Source organism: Oryctolagus cuniculus, chromosome 18 (genome assembly GCF_964237555.1).
Source record: "Oryctolagus cuniculus chromosome 18, mOryCun1.1, whole genome shotgun sequence".
In the NCBI taxonomy this organism is placed as follows: Eukaryota; Metazoa; Chordata; class Mammalia; order Lagomorpha; family Leporidae; genus Oryctolagus; species Oryctolagus cuniculus.
In genome coordinates this window covers 40,867,600-40,889,300 of record NC_091449.1, presented here as the reverse complement: position 1 = coordinate 40,889,300, position 21,701 = coordinate 40,867,600, and the positions used below count along the sequence as shown (strand labels likewise).

Below are 21,701 nucleotides of genomic sequence, written 5' to 3'. Positions count from 1 at the left end.
TTCTGGGGATCGCTCCCTGCACACAGCACCCTGGAAGCACCAGGAGCGCGGTCCAGAAGGCGAGCGGCTCCCGCGGCCAGGAGCGCGCGGAGGAGCGGTCGGAGGCGCGGCAAGCGCGGAGCAAACGCGCTGCCGTCTAGGCGGGCTCCGGCGCAACCATCTCGCGGCTCCCGGCCTCCGTTTCCCCATCTGCGTAGCAACTGGCCCGGACGGACCCGGCCAGCGGCCAGCAAAGGGTTAGAGGGGCGGGTCTGGCGGCGGGGGCGGGGCCCGGGATCCGGCCGCACCTGGCGGCCGCGGGCTCCCCGCCCCGACGCCTAGCGCAGCTCCGGGAGCCACCGCAGGACTAGCGGCGCTGGAGCAGGCAGCCGCGGCGGGAGGGGCGGCGACGGCGGCCGGAGCCACCTCGGGAGGCGAGCGGAGCCGCCATGGCCGAGTTCCCGTCCAAAGTGAGCACGCGGACCAGCAGCCCCGCGCAGGGCTCCGGCGCCTCGGCCTGGGCGCTGCGCCCGGACCTGGGATTCGTGCGCTCCACCGTCGGCGCGCTCATGCTGCTGCAGCTGGTGAGAACGCGGGCCCTGGCCGGGGTGGGGGCTCCGCGGCTGCGCTCCCCCTGCGCTCGCGGGCACCCGAGGCTCCGGCTCCCACGCGCCCCGACGCGTTGGGCCTTCACCTGGGGCACTTCCAGGATGGGCACCCCCCGCGACCACCCTGAGGCCGTTCTTGCGAGCCCTCGCAAGGTGCACCCGGTGCCCTCGCCCATCTTCCCCCCACCCCGGGCGGTCCCCGCAGCCACCCCCGAAGCTCCCGCCTGAGCTGCAATGGCTGGGCACAGCCCCCTGCCACCCCTCCCCCGTTGTCCCCGCTTTGCCCTCCCGGGGCCCCGGCCTGAGGCAAAGTCCAAGCTCGGTACGGCTCCGCGTGGCTGCCCTCGAGAGAGCGGCTGGCCTGGTGGAGGGGTACAACCGCCCCCCACACGCACGCAGGCATAGTTCTGTGGGCTCCAGCGCCGCAGCCGGGCCCGTCTGGCTTCCTCTGGGTGGCCGCTCGCTTCCAGCCGGTTTGGCCGGCCCCGCGGGGTTCCAGATGTGGCGCCCTGCGCTGGGGAGGGCGCTGTGTGGGCAGCTGGAGACAAGACTTCTGCCCCGACCTGACCCCTGGGTAGGCCCTGAAACCGGAGGCTGACCCCCTAAAAATCCTTTCGTGGTTACCATATGATACCGGGATTGGCCCCCTGAAATATGATACTGGAATATGGCCCCCTTGGGGACTACCCCCTGCCAGTCACTGGCCTGGCGTGTCCTCTCTTCCCGGACCTGCCCTCTCGGAGGCTGCCCTGGGGGAGGGTTCCCCACCAGCTGAAGTTTTCCCCACCAGCCTGGGTCGTTTTCAGAGGACTTGGGTGGAGCGGGAGCTGGGCCAGTACCCTCCCGCAAGCGGACATTGACTGCTTCCGCTAACGGGACAGCCTGGCCCAGGCTGGAGCGCTCCGGGTTGTGCCTGGCCGGCATCCCGCCTCCCTCCTCTGTTCCACCCCCGCAGGTAAGTGCCCACCTCCACCTGAGTCCTCGCTGTACTTAAAGATTTCTCAGATCTCCCCCCTCCCCGCTGCCTCGGAAGCTCCTGCAGGGGTTTGTTTAAAATGCACATTCTTGACCCTCACCCCCGCTTGAAAAATGTGAAATTGGAATCTCCAGATTCCTCCAACTCTGTTTCATGGTGAGGTGGTCGGCCCTGTGGAGGGAGTGGGGAGGGGATGGGGAGGCCCAGTTCCAGGACTGATTAAAATGTTCAGGTGTGGAACAGCCGCTGGTCTGGCCTCCGTGTCTAGGCCCTCAACTAGCTGTGAGGGACCCCGAGCAGAGCAGCCTCGGGGCTGCCCAGGGGAAGCCAGGTGTCTTGTGAGATGCGGTGTCAGAGGGCAGAGGAGAGGAAGATCAATGCTGGGACTGGGAGGGCTTCCTGGAGGAGGTGGTGTTTGAGCTGGGACTTCCCTGGAACCTGAGCAGAGGCTGGGAAAAGGGCTGTGGAGGGCCAGGCCCTTGGGGGAGGAGCCAGCAGGTGGGCAAAGCCTCAGCTGCAGGTGTGTTTCTTATATGGTGGTGTGTTCGCTGTGCTGGCAGCTTCAGGGGCTTGGGCAGCTGCAGAGGGCTAGGGCGCGATGCTTCCTAAGGGTTAGAGCCCTGCCCCCCCCCCCCCCCAGCTGAGCACTTTGCATTTGAACCCTGACCGGCCCTGGAGGAGGGCCCTGCTGTGTTAGAAGATTGATGGCCCTGAGAAGGCTTGCATTCCTGGGACTCCTGTGGGGGCCAAAGGGGAGGGGCTTGCTCTTGGGGTCTCCTGACTCTCAGGCCCAAGAGGGGGCCGGGCTGCCTTCCCTTGCCCGCCCCAGCAGTCGGGGTTCTGAGGACCCGCACCTCTTAGCGCTCTCACCAGACTGCCGCTTCCTGAACTCTGGCAGTTCTCCTGGGTCTGAGGAGGGGCTCGCCCCAGAGGCATAAAACTCCTGCCAGCCAGGCACACTGGAGGCTCCCGGCCCTTTGATTTTTCTGACCTGTCTGGCCCATGCTGTTGCAAGGCAGAGTTACAGAGAGAAAAAGAGAGAGCAAGTGAGTGAGTGTTATCTTCCGTCTGCTGGTTCACTCCCCAAATGGCCATAATGGCAAGGGTTGAACCAAGCCAGAGCCAGGAGCCCTGAGCTTCATCCAGGTCTCGATCCTGGGTAGCAGGGGCCCAGGCGCTGGGCCATCCTCTGCGGCTTTTCCCAGGCGCAGTAGCAGGAAGCTGGATGGCAAGTGGAGCAGCCACTTCGCCTGCTGTATCGCAGAGCCGGCCCCTTGCCCATGCTCTGAACGACCACTCTCCGTGTTGCAGGAGATCTGACACTGTCGAGGGAGTGATGGAGACGCAGGCCCAGTACCTGTTCTCTGGGAGCTCTGGTCAGGCTGCGTGGAGGAGGTGGTAAATGGGAAGACGGATGCAGATTCCCAAAGTGTGTCTGCTGTGGGGGTGGGAGGAAGGGGGTGGCTAGCCAGGCCCCAGCTCCATTGTCCAGAAGCGCCAATCATGTTTTCCATGCGTGTCTGGTGGTGACTGGTTTCCAGAGAGAACAGAAGTGGTGGTGCTGGTAAGACACCAGTCATATATTTTTTTTAAGTTGATGGTTTGGAGGGAGGAAATGATTTTTTTCTTTTTATTTGACATGTAAGATTGCACCTGTTTGTGGGGTCCCATGTGATGTTTCAATACATGTGGATGTGGTGCACTACTCAAATCAGGGGAGCACCTGTCTTCTCAAATATTTGTCCTTTCTTTGTGGTTTTCTAGCTTTTGTGAGATGCACAGTACATTACCATTTATAGCCACACTGCCAGGGAATTGATTTTTTTTTTAAGATTTATTTTATTTATTTGAAAGAGTTACAGAGAGGGAGGTCTTCCATTCGCTGGTTCACTCCTCAGATGGCCGCAACGGCCGGAGCTGCGCCGATCCAAAGCCAGGGGCCAGGAGCCAGGAGCCGGGATCTTCCTCCAGGTCTATGTGGGTTCAGGGGCTCAAGGACTTGGGCCATCTTCTACTGCTATCCCAGGCCGTAGCAGAGAGCTGGATCAGAAGAGGAGCAGCTGGGACTAGAAGTGGCACCCATATAGGATGCCGGTGCTTCAGGCCAGGGTTTTAACCCGCTAAGCCACAGCACTGGCCCCAGGAATTGATTTTAAAGATGAGTCAAAGAGATCATTGTGCCAGGAGTCTGCCACAAATTTAAGACTTGATATTTTGTTGAGCTTCCCAGTAGCCTAGGCAAAGAGAGGTAAACATGATGCATTTATGCAGAGAGCCTCTGAAAAAGCAAGCAAGCACATTTGCTCTGGAGACAACTCTGGCCAACAAAACCTGGAGGCCCTGATTGTTAGATCTTTGGTGGCTAGTGGATGGGGGATGCTGCAGAGGTGTGGTTAACTTAAGGCACTTCCTAGAGCCTTTAAGTCCTCTGCATCTCTTATGTTTTTAATCCTCTCCATCATCTGGGAAGGATAAGCTCATTGGGTTTACCAATAAGGAAACCAAGTCAGAGACAGAGGGAGACTTGTCCAAGGTCATGGCAAGTGGCAAGCTGGGAGTTGCACCTGTCTCAGAATCCAAAGCCTGGGTCTCGTTGTGCTTCCTGATGGTTTTTCTTGTTGTTTTAGGGAGGAGGTTCCTGGGAGATTTTGTTGGAAAAGCAAAGAGACTTAAGGAAGGAAGATTCATCAGGGGCCAGAGTCCCTCCTGGCAGAGTGGGCTATGCAGGGCTCAGGTTGTGGAAGGGGACTGGCCGCAGCTTGCACACAGGCCCTGGGGCCAACGTCCCTTGCAAGAGGACCATGTGTGTTGGCACCTCGGTCCTTCCTTCTCGCCCTACCTTCTGGGGCTGGGGGTGGCTGCGCAGTTCCCTGTGCCCTGGTGAGACCTCTGTGATTGAAAACCTCACCCGCCTGGGGTTCAAGGCCTGGCTCCACCCCATCTTGGGGAAGTCCCCTAGCTTCCCACAGCCTGAGTTTCCTGGTGACCGTGGGCTTTGTGAGGAACATGGCAGGTAATACTGCCAAGGACTTTGCACAGTGTCTGTTGGGATGAGGGGTGTCAGGGTTCACAGGGTTGCAGAATCCTAGCGCTCTTCTGCACGTTGAGGATTCACGGGCAGCCTCTTCAGCGGTAGCTTGCATACTTCAGGGGACAGGGAGCTCAGTCCCTTTCCAGGCTGCCTGCTCCATGCGTGGGTACTTGGGAGTTTTAGAGATTCGTGCTCTGGCCATCCTGGCTCCCTCTCCAGCCCCAGCAGGTGAGCCAGCTCCTGTCAGGTGAGGGCCTGAAAGTCACCTGGGTGTGAGCAGGGGTTGGTCACGCGGGGATGGCTGTGTCAGGGACGCTGGGGTTCAGTCTCCTTGGTACAGCCGGATTCAACCAACCGCGAGTAGAAAATAGAAAGCAGATGCAGCAGGACAAGTAAGAAACAGTTCCGTTTCCCCAGCACTGAGGTCGTTCGAGGTGACCCGAAGCATACGGGACGATGTGCTTATGTGTTTGCAAACTACACCTGCTCCAGAAGGGGCTTGAGCACCTGCAGATTTCGACATCTGGGTGGGGGATGTCCTAGAACCAGTCCCCCGGGATCCGAGGGATGCCTGGCCGAGGCTCACCGTCTTCCTGGAGCCGGCCCCACTGCACAGAGCAAACAAGGACCTCATCTGTGAGTTCCCTTGTGCCCCCCCCACCCCCACCCCCCGCTTATGTGGTGGGGGAGTGCTGTGTGTTTGGGAATTGATTTGCAATTACATCATGACTGGATGGCTTCATTCTCCTAAAAAAGAATGGCCCATACAGACAGGCTAAAGGCACCTGCCTGTCTCCCCGTGGAAGCAGCGATGGGGTGGGGGTGGGGCTCAGTCCTCTTTTCTGTGCATTCTGAACACCGACAGCTTCATTCTGTGTCCGCTGTTCAGCGAGTGGCATTCCTCACACCCAGTGTCGCCGAGATCTCTCGCATCCATGCAGACCTGTCTCTGTCTTTGTAACCTATGTGAGGGTCCTATGGTGGCACTGTAGCCCCTGCTCGCTGAGTTGTTCCTCCGTGGGCAGCTCTGTTGTGTTGTCCTGGTTTGCTCTTTGGAGACTGCACAGGCATTCAGATGGCACAAAGAGAGGTCCATGAGAGTGGGGTCTCTCGTCCACTGCCAGCCCCCCAGTTGCTGTCGGTGTGGAGCATTCCAGGGCCAGTGGGCGTGGCTTCCTGGACTGAAGACCCTGCTGCACGCTGCCCTCGTGTGAGCCGGGCCACTACACCTGTCAGCCCACCTTGTGCTACACTGGTCTTTTTCTCACACGTTGATTTACTTCATTTCCCTCCTAGGTCATATGCTTACAATGCTCAAGAATAAGATGGAGGCCAGTGCCGCGGCTCACTAGGCTAATCCTCTGCCTTGCGGCGCCGGCATACCGGGTTCTAGTCCCAGTCGGGGTGCCGGATTCTGTCCCGGTTGCTCCTCTTCCAGGCCAGCTCTCTGCTGTGGCCCGGGAGTGCAGTGGAGGATGGCCCAAGTGCTTGGGCCCTGCACCCCATGGGAGACCAGGATAAGTACCTGGCTCCTGCCTTCGGATCAGCGCGGTGCGCCGGCCACAGCACGCTGGCTGCGGCGGCCATTGGAGGGTGAACCAACGGCAAAGGAAGACCTTTCTTTCTGTCTCTTTCTCTCACTGTCCACTCTGCCTGTCAAAAAAAAAAAAAAAAAAAAAGACCCTCTTAGGGAGATGAGGCCAGCATGGCCGTGGGTTCCCAGCTCTTCCCACTTTACCCAGGAGGCAGGGGCCAGCCTGGCCCTTTTGCCCCTTCTGTTTCTCACATCACACTGGGCCACGGGTGTCTTTCTGTCTCAGTGCCTGTGGGATGGCTTCTTTCCTTGTATCCCATTGTGCGGCCCAGGTGTGATATGTGTGGCCAGCCCCTTGGTGGACAGACCCTTGGGTTGCCGTTCCTTAGCTGCTGCACACCCTGTTGCAAGCAGTGATCTCTCACGTGCCGCTGAGTACATGGGTACGCCATGTCACCAGACGTGGGACCGCCACGTCAGCGCCGCAGAGTGTTTGGGATAGAGATTACCAAACAGTCTCCTGCAAGGTCATGGCCATCCCCGCACCCCCACCACCACCGCCTCCTGTGCATGCGCCTCCCCAGCATGGAGGTGTGATAGGCCAGAATGGCCGTCCGGTCCGGTCCGGGAAAGAGGCTGCATTCTCTGGGAGTGAGCTTGACCTTTAGAACCCTCTCCCAGGGCCATGGAATTCCCTTTGCTCACTCCTCTGAGTTGTTGGTCTCTGGCTTATCACTTGCCAGGTGTTCTACAAGGTACACAGGTACTTTGTTTCTAGTTTGTTCCTTGGATTTTGCTCATACTGCTTTTTGCCATTATGGTCTTTGGTGTGGCAAGGTTTCTTTCTTTTTTTTTTTTCTTCCTTTTTTGTTCCTGGAAATTGGGTCATAGTTAGACCATTCCTGCTCCCAGGTAGTACAGAAATTCTCCAGCATTGAACTTGGCAGTGTCTCCTCACCTGCGTTTCATCTCATCCACACAATGTGGGAGATGCAGCCTCAGTTCGGTGCTAGCCCGTCTTGAGAGACTACTTTTTTTAAATTTCTGTTTTAAACAAAAGATAGTTCCAGAACCAAGGGGACAGCAGTGTCAGTCTAGATGCAGAATGTGTTGACAGTGTTACGTATTTGTTGCATTTCAGTTTATAGTTAGTTTCTCTTGTGATAATCCACGTTTCCCACTTCCTAGTGAGTTTATCTTTGTGATATGCACAACTCCACTCTTGGGGACTGCTTGCATAAATTATGGTACCTCTGTGCCATGGCATGCGGGTGTGAAAAGACATGGCCCCACCCATCAAAGAAAACAGAGAAGCCGCTCCACACGTGCTGCTAGGCAGTCCCTGGGCTACACATGTAGCCAGGAGAAGAAAGCGCCGACACAGCTGTGTGTGTGCACCCACGGACACCGGCATGCTGGTCTGGAGTGTGCATGTGTGTGTATGTGTGTGTGTGTACATGTGTGCGTGGTCATCTCTGGAAACACAAATAAGAAACTGTTGTTGGTTGTCCCAGAAGAAACTAACTGAATGTTGGGGAGGAGAAGGACAGCTGAACCCAGCATCTGGTGCCACAATCGTGTAACAGGTGTTGCCGCTTCAAAAATGAAATACCACTGAAAAATCTTTCAAATAAATGAATATATTGAGTTTAAACAACAGTGCAGGTAGTTTGTGGCTCAGACAAGAGAGAGGAAGGCACTTCCCCAGGATCGCACGGCTGCGGGAGTGGCCGGGTGTCCTGGGGAGACTTTCCACCTGTCCATCAGTGGGGAGAGGGCTATGGTCTCAAGCTGTCCTGGGTCTGTGGTCCTGTCCAGGCCTGATGTTGACGGCTCTGTTCCTCTTAGATGGTTTGGGGGATTTGGTGGTGGTGGTGGTGGTGGTGGTGGTGGTGGTGGGTTGGCACCTGCCCTGATCTCTTTGGCGACTGGGAAGCTAGGTGGTGGTGGGAGGTGAGAGACTGTTTGTCTTGGCCTCCCAGTGAGCCCAGCCCTGATATTCACAGAAAGTCTGGCTGTTGGGCTGGGCTGGCCTCTGCTGTTTGCATAAGGGGATCAGCCAGGGTGGCACCCAGTATGTCACAGGGAAATGACACTGGGGAGCCCTGGCCCTGCTCCAGGGGGAGCAGGAATGCTGTCAGTCCACAGAGGGCATCCTGAGTGAGGGTAGTGGGTGCTGAGAACCTAAGCTTCCTGGGATCCTGGGACCCTGGGTTTGTGCCCTGGCCCTGTCTCCTCTGCTCTGGCCACTAGGATAGGGGTGCTGCCTTCAAACTAAGTGGTCCTCAGTGACGGCCCCCTGGGAGTGGGTGACACAGAGGGAGCCTGGGCCCCACTCCGTGCAGTGTAGGGCCTTGTACCAGGTCTAGACCTTCTGAGAGCCTCCATTTTCCCCATCTGTGGAATGGGCCAAGTGTTTCCTTTGAGAGAGGGAGTTAGGTACAGAGAGAAGCCCCTGGGAACAGGAACTGGTGGGGCAGTGAGGGGCTGAGGCTGGAGGGAGTGGGGCCAGAGGTTTTGGGTGTTGCGGGGGCTTTGTGAGGCGGGCCGAGACCCCCTGAGAAACAGAGGGTGGGAGGAGGCTGGAGGCCAGTAGGGGACCCCACAGTCCAGTGCTGCTTTGTGCTCTGGGTGCCAGAGAAGGCCTGAGAGTATGTATGACCCACGGGGTCCCAGCTGCCTTCAGTCACCATGGGGCGGCTGCTATGCAGGGGACCTGCCTGGGCTGGGCCCAGAAGGCAGCTGGGCCTCGGAGTGGGCCTGAGCAGGCAGCAGTTTGTGTTCATGTCGGGAAGATTTCTGTAAACGAGACCTCAAAGCAGTGGACGGGGAGGTGGTCAGTCCACACGCGCAGGAGGCCCTCCCCTCCTCGGGGTAGGGGGGCGGAGCTCGCTCCGCGCACCTGCTGGGTTCACCTCTCCTGATTGACAGGCTGCGTTTTAAGGCCCTGAGCTGCCCTAGACCCAGGCTGGGGCCCAGTACGGGCAGGCAGGGCCTGGCTGCGGAGTCCCTGCTGCGTTCCCGGGCCGCGTGTGCGTGCGCGTGCAGCCTTCAGCGGCTGCATGACTCACTTGGGTAACTCACACGCCCATTTCTCAGATAACAGAGGGAGGCGCAGGCTTGTTCGGTGCTGCCCCAGGCCCACTTGCTTTGCTGTTTGGGACTGGACTCAGCCTCTGCCCTCATGATCTCTGGCCAGCTGGGGCACGGTGACTCCAGGGTTTTCGAAAGCTCAGTGTCCGGCCCGGGAATTCCAAGGTGCCCCCCCACCCCCACCCCAAGGCCTCCCTTTGGCCCAGGGAGTGGGTGGCGTGTGGCGCTGTTGTGACCAGCCCAGGCGTCCGGAGCCTCTGTCCCCTGCCCCTTTGTCTCAGTGTGACACAATGGGTGGCTTTTTGTTCCCATAAAGTCCCTTTCACTGTAGGGACAAGGGCCAGGGTGGGGGCAGAGGCTGGGTCTGGGCGGGCCAAGTTCTGAGTGTCCCCAGGCTGCCCAGATGTGTCCCTAGTGAGGGAGACCCTGGGCAGGGTCACTTGTCTGCCTTGGGCCTGGGTTTCCTGGATGCAGCAATGGGGCGAGGGAGGCCTGGGGCTGTGGGAGGGGCCGCCAGCAGTGGGGTCTGCCTGCCTCTCAGGTTGTTTCTGAAACCCTGGGTTTAGTTGCCACAGTTTAAAGAGTTGAAGATTCCACACAAAATCCAGGTTCCGAGAGCCTCGTGGAGAACCAGAGTGCCGGCTCCCGGGGGCCCCACCACACCCCAGGGGTTGCTGTCCCCTCCCTAGCCCCCCTTGTCATTTCTGTGACCCGCCTGCCCTGCTGAGTTGGGCCCCGGGCGTCAGCTGCAGGCTCCGGCTCTCTCTGGGATATGCTCCCCCCAGCACCTGCCCTCACCACCTCTGTGGCTTTCACTTGTTTGCCCACGTGTCCCCTGCAAGGGGACCGGGAGAGCTATGGCCTTCCTAGTCCTTCACATGTCACATCGGGAAACTCATCAGAGGGAACTCAAGACTCTCCCAAAGCCACACAGCAAGCCCACCAGGGCTCGTCCTGCCCAGGAAGCCGGGAGGCCGGAAAGGAGAGTTGGGTGACCACCTCTGGGTCAGAGGGGAGTTGGCCTTGGGCCCCGGCAGGAGGCCTGTGCTGAAGGGTCACACCGTGGACTTTGGGGAACAGGCGGAGGAACCTTGCTCCCACTGTACAGGAGGGAAGACTGAGGTGGAAGAAGTGAGGCCCTGGGAACCTTGACTATCAGACGGGTGGGGCTGGCAAGGGCTCCCCCTTATCTGCGCCCGGGGCTGTGTGTGCTGCCTCTGTGTAGATAGGTTCATTATCTCACAGGGCCTGGCCAGCCTGGGCCCTGGGGAGCCGGGCACCCTGTTACTATCAGGAATGAGGCATGGAGGACTGACTCGCACCAGCTCCTCACCCCTCAGAGTCCCAATGCCACTGGGGTCAAAGTGCCTCGTCTGTGCGGCTTCGCTTGCTTCTCAGAACCACCTTAAGTGATGGGTGCGTTTCTAAGGTGAAGGTATGGAGGCCCAGAGAGGTTATGCCACTTGGCTGAGGTCACACAGCTAGTAAGCCAGCAGGACCAGAGCTTGGACGGAAGGCGTTGAAAGGGCAAACTCCCGTCATTACGGATGCCAGCGTCCTAGTGAAACAAGACCATGACGAAAGTCAACAGGTTCCACACACCTGTATTGCCTCGTGATTCCGGGGCCGGAAGTCTGAGATCCATGTGTTGGTGGGGCCGGTGTTGGAGGCCGGGTCTAGGGCTCTTGGCAGCACCTGGTGGTCCTGGGCATTCCTGGCCCGGGGACACAGCACCCCAGTCCCTGCCTCCGTGTGCCCACGGCGTTCGCTCTCCAGGTGGCCCTCTGTCCTCGTGTCCCTCTTCTCACAGGGACACCAGTCACTGGTTAGCGCCCTCCCCCGTCCAGCGTGACCTCATTTTAACCTGAGGCTGAGGACGCTTCGGATAGTTCACAAAAAGATGGAATCCAACCTGTGAGTATTTTGGTGCCAAGATTTGTTTTTAACATGTCAGAAAAAATGCATATTATGGAAAACTATGCATAGCTTCCAGCTTTTTGTACCAAAATAAGCTCATGCTTTTAAAAATCCATCATTTATTTATTTGAAGGCAGAGGGTAGGGGTGGAGGAGACAAATCTTCCGTCTGCTGGCTCACTCCCTCAAATGCCTGCAACAGCCCGGACTGGGCCAGGCCAAAGCCAGGAGCCCCATCCGTGTCTCCCACGTGGGTGGCAGCGACCCAAGGACTTCCTCCTGCCTCCTGGGCTGCATATGAGTGCGAGGCTGGAGTCAGGAGTGGACAGGGACTCGAACTTGGGTCCTCCAGTGTGGGCTGCATCTTAACCACTAGGCCAAACCCACCCCGCTCCCCACCATCATACTTTAATTCCATTTTCCCTGAACTTTTTGAAGCACGCTTACAGATCCTAGGAGGACCTTGTCTTCAAACAAGTTCCCATTGACAGGTGCCGGGGTGGGGGTTGGACTTGAACATAGCCTTGGGAACACCATTCAACCTGCAACCAAAGGTAAGAACGAAGTGGTTGCCCTGAGCCACAGGAGAGCACGGTGCTGCCCGGACCTGGCCTATGCGGTCGGCGGGGTCGGCGGGGTCTGGAGACACGGGCAGGGCTGTGCTGGAACCAAAGTGCCTCTCGCTCCGATTTTTGTGCCAGTCTTTCTAGTCCCGAAGGGGGTTTTCACAAAACCCCCTCCATGGCCCCATGGCCTAGGCATCTAGGGCGGTGCAGAGGTCCTGTGAATGCCCTCTTCCACCTTCCAAACCTCATCCACAGAACAAGTACTGCCTCCCAACTCGCCAGGGTTTCAGAATGAAAAGGCCCTTGAGGTTTCCAGGCTGTTCTTTGTTTATCTGTAGCACCTGCTGGGGGAGGCGGTGCCTGGGGCCTCCAGAGAGTGGGGAAGAAAGGCAAGGATTTGGTGTGTGTGTGTGTGTGTGTGTGTGTGTGTGTGTGATGCGCAGATCCAGATCGCGTGGATACTGGAGTAACACGGAGCAGCTGAACGCGCAGGCAAGAGAGATCTACATGGATCCAGAGATAAAGGCCCTGACTTCTGCTCTCCCCAGGCCCCCGCACGGCCCACCCTGGGTGCTTGCGCCCCTGTCGCCTTACCCTGCCATCTTGTTTGGCCCTTTAGCTAAAACTGCAGCCGTGACCCCACCCCCTCTTCCCCTCTGTTCTCAACAGGATTTTTCCCTGCAGCACTTAGGGCTCCCCAGAGGTTTTACTTGTTTGGGGGGTGGGTTTATCCGGCTCCCCTGGTGTCAGAGGAGCTCCAGGTCCGTGGGGCCCCTTGCCTGTGGCTGCTCACCCATGGCAGGTGCTCAGTAGGTATTTGTTGCTGGCGGTGAAGCCAAGGGCAGCAGGGGCCTGTGGCAGATAGGGCTGGGTTTCCAGGTGAGTGTCCAGGCACAGCAGGGGGCCATTGGGACCTCCTGCCCCACCCTCCAGCCCCCTGGGGTCCCCTTCCCTCTGCCCAGCAGGGCCAGCCTCATGGGAAGGGGCCAAACTCCCTGGCTCCAGCTTCCAGCCCGAGTGGGGGCGCACAGCAGGAGGGCTCTGCAGATCTTGGAGGTGGGGGGCTGGGCCTCAGCTCCCTGGTAAGATCACCCCAGCCCGCGAAGGGGCTGGACACCATGCGGGTGGCCAGGCTCCTGACCTTAGCCTGGACTGGGAGCTCTGGAGGAGACCGTTCTGCCTGGCTGGCGTAGGGCTGGACCTTGTCCCAGGGCAAGAGCCAGACAGCATGGCCCGAAGGGACACTAGAAATTCCCACTGCTTATCCACAGCCGCATCGCCCTGGGGCTGCATTTGCTGCTCTGGAAACCTGGTGTGGGGTTGGAGCACCGGAGAGGGCAGGGCAGTGGTGATGAGAATCCCGGCCCAGCCCAGGGCGCCAGCTGAACTGTTGTCACATGACTCACAGTCCCGCAGGAAGCCATGCCACAGAGCTGGGTTCTAATCTGACCCTTCCCTTTTCCCACGGTAACCACAGGCCCGCCTCCTTCTGAGCTTCTATGGGAGGCGAATGGGGGAAGCAGGGACTCAGGGAGGAGTAGCCCTTGCTGTGGCTGGCACAGGGCGGAGGGCATGAGTGGTTCTCATGAGAAAGCCTAGGAGTCACCGAGCAGGTAGTTGACCTTCCCTTGACTTTTTTTTTTTTTTTTAAGATTTATTTTATTTACTTTGAAAGTCAGAGCTACACAGAGAGAAGGAGAGGCAGAGACAGAGACAGAGAGAGGTCTTCCATCTGCTGGTTCACTCCCCAGTTGGCTGCAACGGCTGGAGCTGTGCTGATCTGAAGCCAGGAGCCAGAGTCTCCTGGGTCTCCCATGCGGGTGCAGGGGCCCAAGGACTTGGGCCATCCTCTACTGCTTTCCCAGGTCATAGCAGAGAGCTGGATCGGACGAAGAGTAGCCGGGACTCAAACTGGCGCCCATATGGGATGCCAGCACCTCAGGCTGAGGCCTCACCTGCTATGCCAAAGCATGGACCCCGACATTCCCTTGGCTTCTAGCTCACGAGTGTTTCCTGCCTTCCTTCCAGGTGGTTGGAGCCAGCAGCCCAAGAACAGGGGTGGGGAGGTGAGGGGTGTGTTGGGGGGGGGCATGGGAACTTGCTTTAAATGAAAAGTGAACTTTTCATGCTATTTAAAAAATAGAACAGGTAAACCTGTTTCTCTTTTTAAAAAGATGTATTTATTTGAGAGGCAGAGCAACAGAGGAGTGGGGAGGGAGAGAGAATGAATGAGGGAATCGAATCTTCTGTCTGCTGGTTCACGCCCCAGATGCTCACAACAGCCAGGGCGGGGCCAGAGCCGAGTACCTGCTGCCTCCCAAGGTGCACATTTGCAGTCAGCTGGAGTCAGACGGAGCTGGGGCTGGCGCCCAGGTGCTCTGGCTAAGACCTTAACTGCTTTGCCATGCATCTGCCCGCCTCCTCCTGTAGCTCCTGGGCCAGGCAGCTGTCTCACCATTTCCGGACGAGGAGGTGGGACTGTAAGTTCCCCAGTGCGTATTGATTGAGTACACATTACGTACTAGGCACTGTGGGGCACTGGAGATTGAGCAGTGAACAAAGCACTGAATTCCTTGTGGGGGGGACTGCCAGTGGGTGGGCCTCACCAGAATTGCCCAATGGAGCCCCATGGAGAGAGGAAGGCGATGGTCCAAGGTCACCCAGCTCAGCAGGGGTTGGAGAGCCAGTGATTCATCAGATGGCCCCGCCCATGCACCGGGAAGGGGAGGCAGAGGAGAGAGGGCCGTTTGCTGGAGGGGCTCAGCTCCAGGCCACTCCTGGCCCGGCTCTGCACATGTAGGGGCATCCTGGCAGGGGCCCCGCTCTGGCCGTGCGCTGGATCGTGAGCCCTCAGCCGAGCGCCAGCTCTGCAGGTGTGGTGTGGTGTTCAGGAGCCTGCAGTCGCCAGGCCTGGGTCTTGCTCTGGTGGTCCGCGTGCAGGAGGTTGGGTCCTTGGGCTGGGGCACATGCCCGGATGCTGCCCGGGAAGCTGGGGGATGAGCGGGTCAGCAGTGGAGCCTTTCTCTACAGCCCCACGTGCCCCTTCCTGTGCCCCTGGAGGCCAGGTGTTTGTGTCCTTGTGGAGAGAGGACGACGCCTCTGACCCAAGGTCCCCACCAGGAAGGAAGTGGGCAGGAAGGGGCCCATGGGAGCTACGCCGTGGGTCTCACCTCGGGCTGCCCCGGGCCCGACCTCGGGGGCTGGGGCTTGAGCAGCCTGGCTGGGGCTTTGCCCCTTCTGGAACAATGAAAGCAAGAGCTGCCTCTGGGCCCCACAGAAACCCCTGACTCGTTATAGTCCGGAGCTCTGTGTGGGCCTCTTACTCATCTCTTTCTTTTTTAAAATATTTGTTTATTTACTTGAAAGGCAGAGAGAGAGAGGTCTTCCCTCTTCTGGTTCACTCCCTGAATGGCCGCAATGCCCAGAGCTGATCTGATCTGAAGCCAGGAGCTTCTTCCAGGTCTCCTACGCGGGTGCAGGGGCCCAAGGACTTGGGCCATCTTCCTCTGCTTTCTCAAGCCACAGCAGAGAGCTGGATTGGAAGTGGAGCAGCCAGGACTCGAACTGGCGTCCATATGGGAGGTTGGCACTGCAGGTGGCAACTTTACCCACTATGCCACAGTGCCCCCCGCCTCCCACGCCCCATACTCATTTCACAAAGCCCAGTGAGGTCATGAGCTTGGCCAAGGTCTTAGAGCTGGTAAGGGGTCTGGGGGTCTAAACCAGGCAGGTGACTCTGGAGACCATGCTGTCAGCCACCACCCACAGTCTCCCGGGATGCTTGGGCCCGGGAGGAACAGCGTTTCACTGGTCACATGGGGATGGCAACACCTGTATGGAAGGAAGGGTGATTGGGAGAAGCAGGGAGGGAAGGGTGGGAGGTCACCCAGGGGCCCCTGTGCTGGACACAAGACCCTTCTCTCCCCACCTGTGAGCCCCTGGTCTGAGTGTCTGTGGTGTCCCCGGGGGTGGGGGGGTGCTGGTGTCTCCGTCTTCCTTTTAGGTCTCCTGGCCCCCGGCAGGGCCCGGGCGCTGGGTCGAGGCACTCAGCTGAGTGAGACAGCCTCGGTCCTGTTCCTGGGGGACGCACCATCCAGGGAAGGAGACAGTGACCATCCAGGGGGGAGGAGGGGCATGCAAGCACAGAAGAAGTTTCTGGAACCCACACTGGTGGAGTGGGGGAAGGTGTCCTGGAGCATGTGCCATGGCAGCTGGGACTGGGGAGGGGAGCAAGGAGCTGAGGCTCCGGCCAGAGCGGAGGGCTCTGGGAGACTGTGCCCTGTCTCCCCCCAGGTGCTGGGGCTGCTGGTGTGGGCCCTGATTGCCGACACCCCGTACCACCTGTACCCGGCCTACGGCTGGGTGATGTTCGTTGCGGTCTTCCTCTGGCTGGTGACAATCGTCTTCTTCATCTTCTACCTGCTTCAGCTGCACCAGAAGTGGTACACGGTGCCCTGGCCGCTGGTGGTGAGTCTCGGCGGGGCAGCTTGGCCGCAGAGCTGGGGTAGTGGAGGCTGTTGAATGGATTCAAGGGGCCATCAGGAATCCTGACAGTGGTCCAAATTTGAGCATGGGTTGCTTGGGTCAGGCAGAAGCCAAGGTCAGGGTCGAGAGTGCAGGGCCGGCTCGGGCCAGCCGGGAGAGGCTGGGTGGCTCAGGTTTGCCCAGGTCAGCCGTGGAAAGAATGCTGGGCAGACACAGACTGGGCTTTTTCTCTGACGCGGACACCCCTGCAGCTGGGGTCTGAGGCTCCCCGCACAGAGGCGAGAGACGCACGTGACTGCAGGACAAGCAGGGCTGGCGCTGGGCAGCACCGTGGGCAACTCAGTGCCTCTTCAGGCGGAGGGAACGTGAGTCATCCGCAAGACAGAATGGGGGCCGGGCTGTGTTTGCAGGGCCCTGGGAGGCCTGAGTTCCTGAGTCAGGCTCCACCCCCTGTCCTGGGAGGCAGGCTGGGGCTCCAGGGGCGGCTGTTGCTGGCAGGAGGCGCCTTCTCAGGCCTGGATGGCTGAGCGTTGCTTGTGTTCCATGCCTGTTCACAGTGGGGCAGAGAGCGCTTACCTGCATCTAGGGCAGGCTCCGTTAGGATTGCCCAGTTGGGATTTTCCGGGATGGGGGCTCCAGACCCCTAAGGACTCAGGCAAGAAGTGTGAGTGAACTGGGCTGGAGGGGTTCCAGGGAACCCACATGGTTCCATGGGGAGCCGCCCCTGCTCAGCTGCAAATCAGTTCTTGGTGCAGTCTTCTGATATTTTAAGATTTTTTAATATAAAGGGTTTTTAAATTATTTTATGTGACAGGCAGACAGAAAGACACATACACACAAAGACAGAGAGGCAGAGGCAGAGAGAAATCTTCCATCTACCACCTACTGCCTCACTCCTCAAATGGCTCTAACAGCCAGGGCTGGGCCAGGCTGAAGCCCAGACCCAGGAACCCACATCCAGGTCTCCCACACATTTGGCAGGGACCCAAGACCCAAGTGTTGTTGTTGTTGTTTAAGATTTTTTATTTGGAAAAGCAGTGTTACAGAGAGACAGATCTTCCATCTGCTGGTTCACTCCCCAGATGGCTGTAATGGCTGGGGCTGGGCCAGATCAAAGCCAGGAGCCAGGAGCTTCTTCTGGGTCTCCATGTAGATGTAGGGCCTTAAGCACTTGGGCCATCTTCTGCTGCTTTCCCAGACACATTAGCAGGGAAATGGATGGGAAGTGGAGCAGCCGGGACTTGAACTGGCACCCATATGGTGATCTTCCATCCATTGGTTCACTCCCCAAAGGGCCGCAATGGCTGGAGCTTGGCCGGTCCGAACCCTGGAGCTTCTTCAGTCTCCTATGTGGATGCAGGGGCCCAAGCACTTGGGCCATCTTCTGCTGCTTTTCCAGGTGCATTAGCAGAAGGATGGATTGGAAGTGGAGCAGCCAGAACCTGAGCTGGCACCCATATGGGATGCCGGCACTACTGGCAGTGGCTCTGGCCACCACGCCACAGTGATGGCCCCAGGACCCAAGTTCTTAAGCCATCTTCTGCCACCTCCCAGGGTGCACATTAGCAGGAGACTAGAATTGGGAGTGAGGCAGGGGCTGCAGCCTGGGAATTTTGATGGGCAATGGGGGTGTCCACGTGGCATCTTAACTGCTGTGTCAAATGCCCACCTCAGTATGAGAACTGACAATCTTCAGGGGCTGGCGCTGTGGCACAGCAGGTTAACGACCTGGCCAGAAGCGCTGGCATCCCATATGAGCGCCAGTTCGAGAACCGGCTGCTCCACTTCCAATCCAGCTCTCTGCTATGGCCTGGGAAAACAGTACAAGATGGCCCAAGTCCTTGGGCCTCTGTCCCCACGTGGGAGACCTGGAAGATGCTCCTGGCTCCCGGCTTCGGATCAGCACAGCTCTGGCTGTTGCGGCCATTCAGGGAGTGAACCAGTGGATAGAAGACCTCTCTCTCTCTCTCTGCCTCTCCTCTGTGTAACTCTGACTTTCAAATAAATAAAATTTTTTAAAAAGAAGATCTTGAGCCGGCGCCGTGGCTCAATAGGCTAATCCTCCACCATGCGGCGCCGGCACACCGGGTTCTAGTCCCGGTTGGGGCGCCAGATTCTGTCCCGGTTGCCCCTCTTCCAGGCCAGCTCTCTGCTATGGCCAGGGAGTGCAGTGGAGGATGGCCCAGGTGCTTGGGCCCTGCACCCCATGGGAGACCAGGAAAAGCACCTGGATCCTGGCTCCTGCCATCGGATCAGCGCGGTGCGCCGGCTGCAGCGGCGGCCATTGGAGGGTGATCCAACGGCAAAGGAAGACCTTTCTCTCTCTGTCTCTCTCTCACTGTCCACTCTGCCTGTCAAAAAAAAAAAAAAAAAAGATCTTCAGGTTTTCATATGAAATCTTAATTTTGAAATGTTAGTAATTAGAAACAAAGACCTATGGGACAAATGTTCTGAGGGCCAACAGCTTAGACCACAAGCTGGCTCTGAGCCCAGGGCCTGGGTTGCCCTGTAAGGGCCCCTTCCTGCCCACCTTGGTATCCCATTGGGAGCATCTGGGTCTCACTATGGACCTTTTTGCAGCCTTTGCCCTGGGCCCCTGCACCTCGCATGTGGCTAAGAGGGAGCCAAGATTCCTCCCATGGCGGGCAGGAGGGATATGGGGGCCTGACCCCTAGGACCCGTTACAGAGCCAAGTGGTGCTGGGGCCTGGGCTCAGCCCTGAGCCACACGGGGAGGAGCAGCTGGCACCGAGATGGGTCACCCTGGGGAAGAGTTTTTGCCTGGTGGGATTGGCAGTGTCTCTGACCCAATCCTTGAGGCCATCTCATCATTCCTCCCTCTACCGCTCAGTCGTCATCTTCTTTTTTTTTTTTAAGATTTATTTATTCGAAAGGCAGTTAGAGAGGTGCAGAGGCAGAGAAAGAGGTCTTCCATCCGCTGGTTCATTCCCCAAGTGGCTGCAATGGCCGGAGCTGGGCCGATCCGAAGCCAGGAGCCAGGAGCTCCCTCTGGCTCTCCCACATGGATGCAGGGGCCCAAGCACCTGGGGCATCTTCTGCTGGATACTTTGGAAGTGGAGCAGCCGGATCTCTGGCACTGTAGGTGGCATAGCAGGCTTTACCTGCACGCCACAGCGCCGGCCCCCACCACTCAGTCTTAGGGTGTTTGTGCACCTGCTCAGACAGCTTCCAGGCTGACCCAAGGGGGATGGCTGCCTCTCATGGTGTCTCCATCCCCACCTTTGCTAAGCAGCTCTGCGGGGTCGGGGACTGTGAGCTTGTTCATCTCAGGCCTGTCTCCTCGCCCCACCAGCTGATGGTCTTTAACGCCAGCGCCACCGTGCTCTACATCACCGCCTTCATCACCTGCTCTGCTGTGGTGGACCTGACGTCCCTGAAGGGCAGCCGGCCCTACAACCAGCGAGCGGCTGCCTCTGTGAGTGTGGTTCCCGGGGCCTCCTTGGCTGTCTACAGGGGAGACGGGACCAGGCCTCCCAGCTCCCTCTGCCCCTTTAGTCAGAGGCCAGGCACCTGGCACCTCCCAAGCAGCCGTCACCTAACCTGCAAGTGGGCCTCACAGGGGGCCGGGCTGCTTTGGGCTCCGTTAATCAGCAGTAAAGCCTTGGGGAGTGGGGATGCTTGGGGAATGGTTTGTGGTGGCCAAAGGAACATTCAGGGTGCCTGTGGAACGCTGCTGTAGATCAGCTGTGCTCACACGGCCTCTCGCACAAGGTTCAACACTGGGTGTGCCCCCTCCCTGCAAAGCCCTTAGGTTAAAGCCATGTGCAGGGTTTACAGGCGCCCCGCTTGTAGAGCCCAAGTCCAGTGGCCGCCGGCCCCTCCACACCGGTCACTTCACTTCCATGAGGCCCTGCACGCCTCCCCTCCCCTCACCAGGGAGGAAGGGCCTGACTCCCTTTCAGTAGACAAGGAAGCGGCAACCCAGAGATGCTAAGAGGCCTGAGTCACACTCAAGACAAGGAGAGGGCCGGCTCTGGAATAATGCGTGGGCTTCCCTTCTCCTCTGGTGAGGGTGGTTTTGAAGTCGGGTAAACTCCACCGTGGGGACAGAGACCCAGAGCTTCTGAACGTAGCATTGGTTCAAGTGTTATGAACAGGGTCTAGAAACTTCCTAGGGGTGGCCTTTGAGTGTTATCCTTTAGCCAGGTGTGTCTAGGCATCCCTGCCCCTCAGCCACTGGTGGCACCTGGCCCAGGTTGCTATCTTCCCTTGCTCTTAGTGCCTTTACGGCCGTCTGCCACCCCTCGCCTGGGTGGTTTTCAGCCGACTCCCTGCTGGGAATGTAACATCCGCCTCCCTCCCCAGAACCTGGCGCACATCTGCCCGCAGCAGGGGTCGGCTGCCAGGGCCACTCACTCCCCCGGCCCCACGCCGGAGACCCAGGTGTGCCGCTCTCACCGTCGCCCTCCTCCAGGGCCCTGCTCAGCCACACTCAGCCTCGGCCCCCTTCCCCCTTCTCTTGCAGTTCTTTGCCTGTCTAGTGATGATTGCCTACGGGGTGAGCACGTTCTTCAGCTTCCAGGCGTGGCGTGGAGTGGGCAGCAACGCGGCCACCAGTCAGATGGCCGGGGGCTACGCCTGAAGCCCGCGTCCTGGCCTGTCCTGGGGCGAAGCCACTGCTGGGTCACAGTGTCCCGGGACGCAAGCTCTCACAAGACTCCTGAGGAAACTCCTGAGGCCTGAGCGGCACCTGGCACCTGCCGCGGGGCGGGGCTGAGGCCGCCTGGCCTTGCCCCTCTCAGCAGGAGGGGATGGGGGTGGGGCTCTCCTGGTCTCTGCCTTCTTTACCCTGCAGTGTCCGATTCGGGGCCCAGCCTTCTCCCCGGCACTAACTGCACTAACAGACGCCAGGCCCGCCACAGGATTAGCCTAACCAGCAACTCCTATTTCTTAGCCCCTGTTCCGGGAGGGCTGAGCAAGCTCCCAGCACCCTGCAGAGTCCTCTAGACCCGACTCCGGGCCGCGCCCAGCACAGGCTGCGCTCCCCGGCAGCCGTGGTGTCCCTCTGCGTTCTGCACACACGTCACACAGACTTCTCCAAGACGGAATCCCTCCGGTTCCCTTCCCGTTCCCAAGCCCTTATTTATAACACTCCCTTTGGGAAGGCTAGCGTGAAAGCCAACTGCTTCCCCGACGCCACTGGTCAGCCACAGGAGACGTGGAGGGAGGGACTGCGGCCATGCGGGTGAGCCAGCCTGTGCTAGGTGGTGACTTCGTTGTCTTTGTTTCTTTTTCTTTTTCCTTTTTTTTTTTTTTTTTTACAAAAATAAAGATGGAAGAACTTACCTGGAAAAGATGTTGGGGACTCATGGTTCTAGATGATTCTGTGACTTCAGTGAGGTTCCAGCACCACCAGCCCACCACCCTGGCTTAGGACTTTGCTTCTGGCAAAGACTGACTACCACCACCCTTTATTCTCAAAGGTGTCCCGCTGTAACCGGAAGTTCCTTCCCCTTGCTTTAGGCAAGGCAGGTGATCGTACTGAATCGCTGT

General features: G+C 58.7%; 1 protein-coding gene across 1 annotated transcript; it reads left to right on the top strand.

The window, feature by feature from the left end:
• Positions 1 to 265: 265 nt before the first annotated feature.
• Positions 266 to 21,502, top strand: PLLP (plasmolipin). Its single transcript, XM_002711540.5, has 4 exons — positions 266 to 563; positions 15,997 to 16,170; positions 19,501 to 19,623; positions 20,674 to 21,502. Exons 1-4 carry the CDS (start codon positions 429 to 431, stop codon positions 20,788 to 20,790), a joined length of 549 nt encoding a protein of 182 aa, XP_002711586.1. The 5' UTR covers positions 266 to 428; the 3' UTR covers positions 20,791 to 21,502.
• The last annotated feature ends 199 nt before the right edge of the window (positions 21,503 to 21,701 follow it).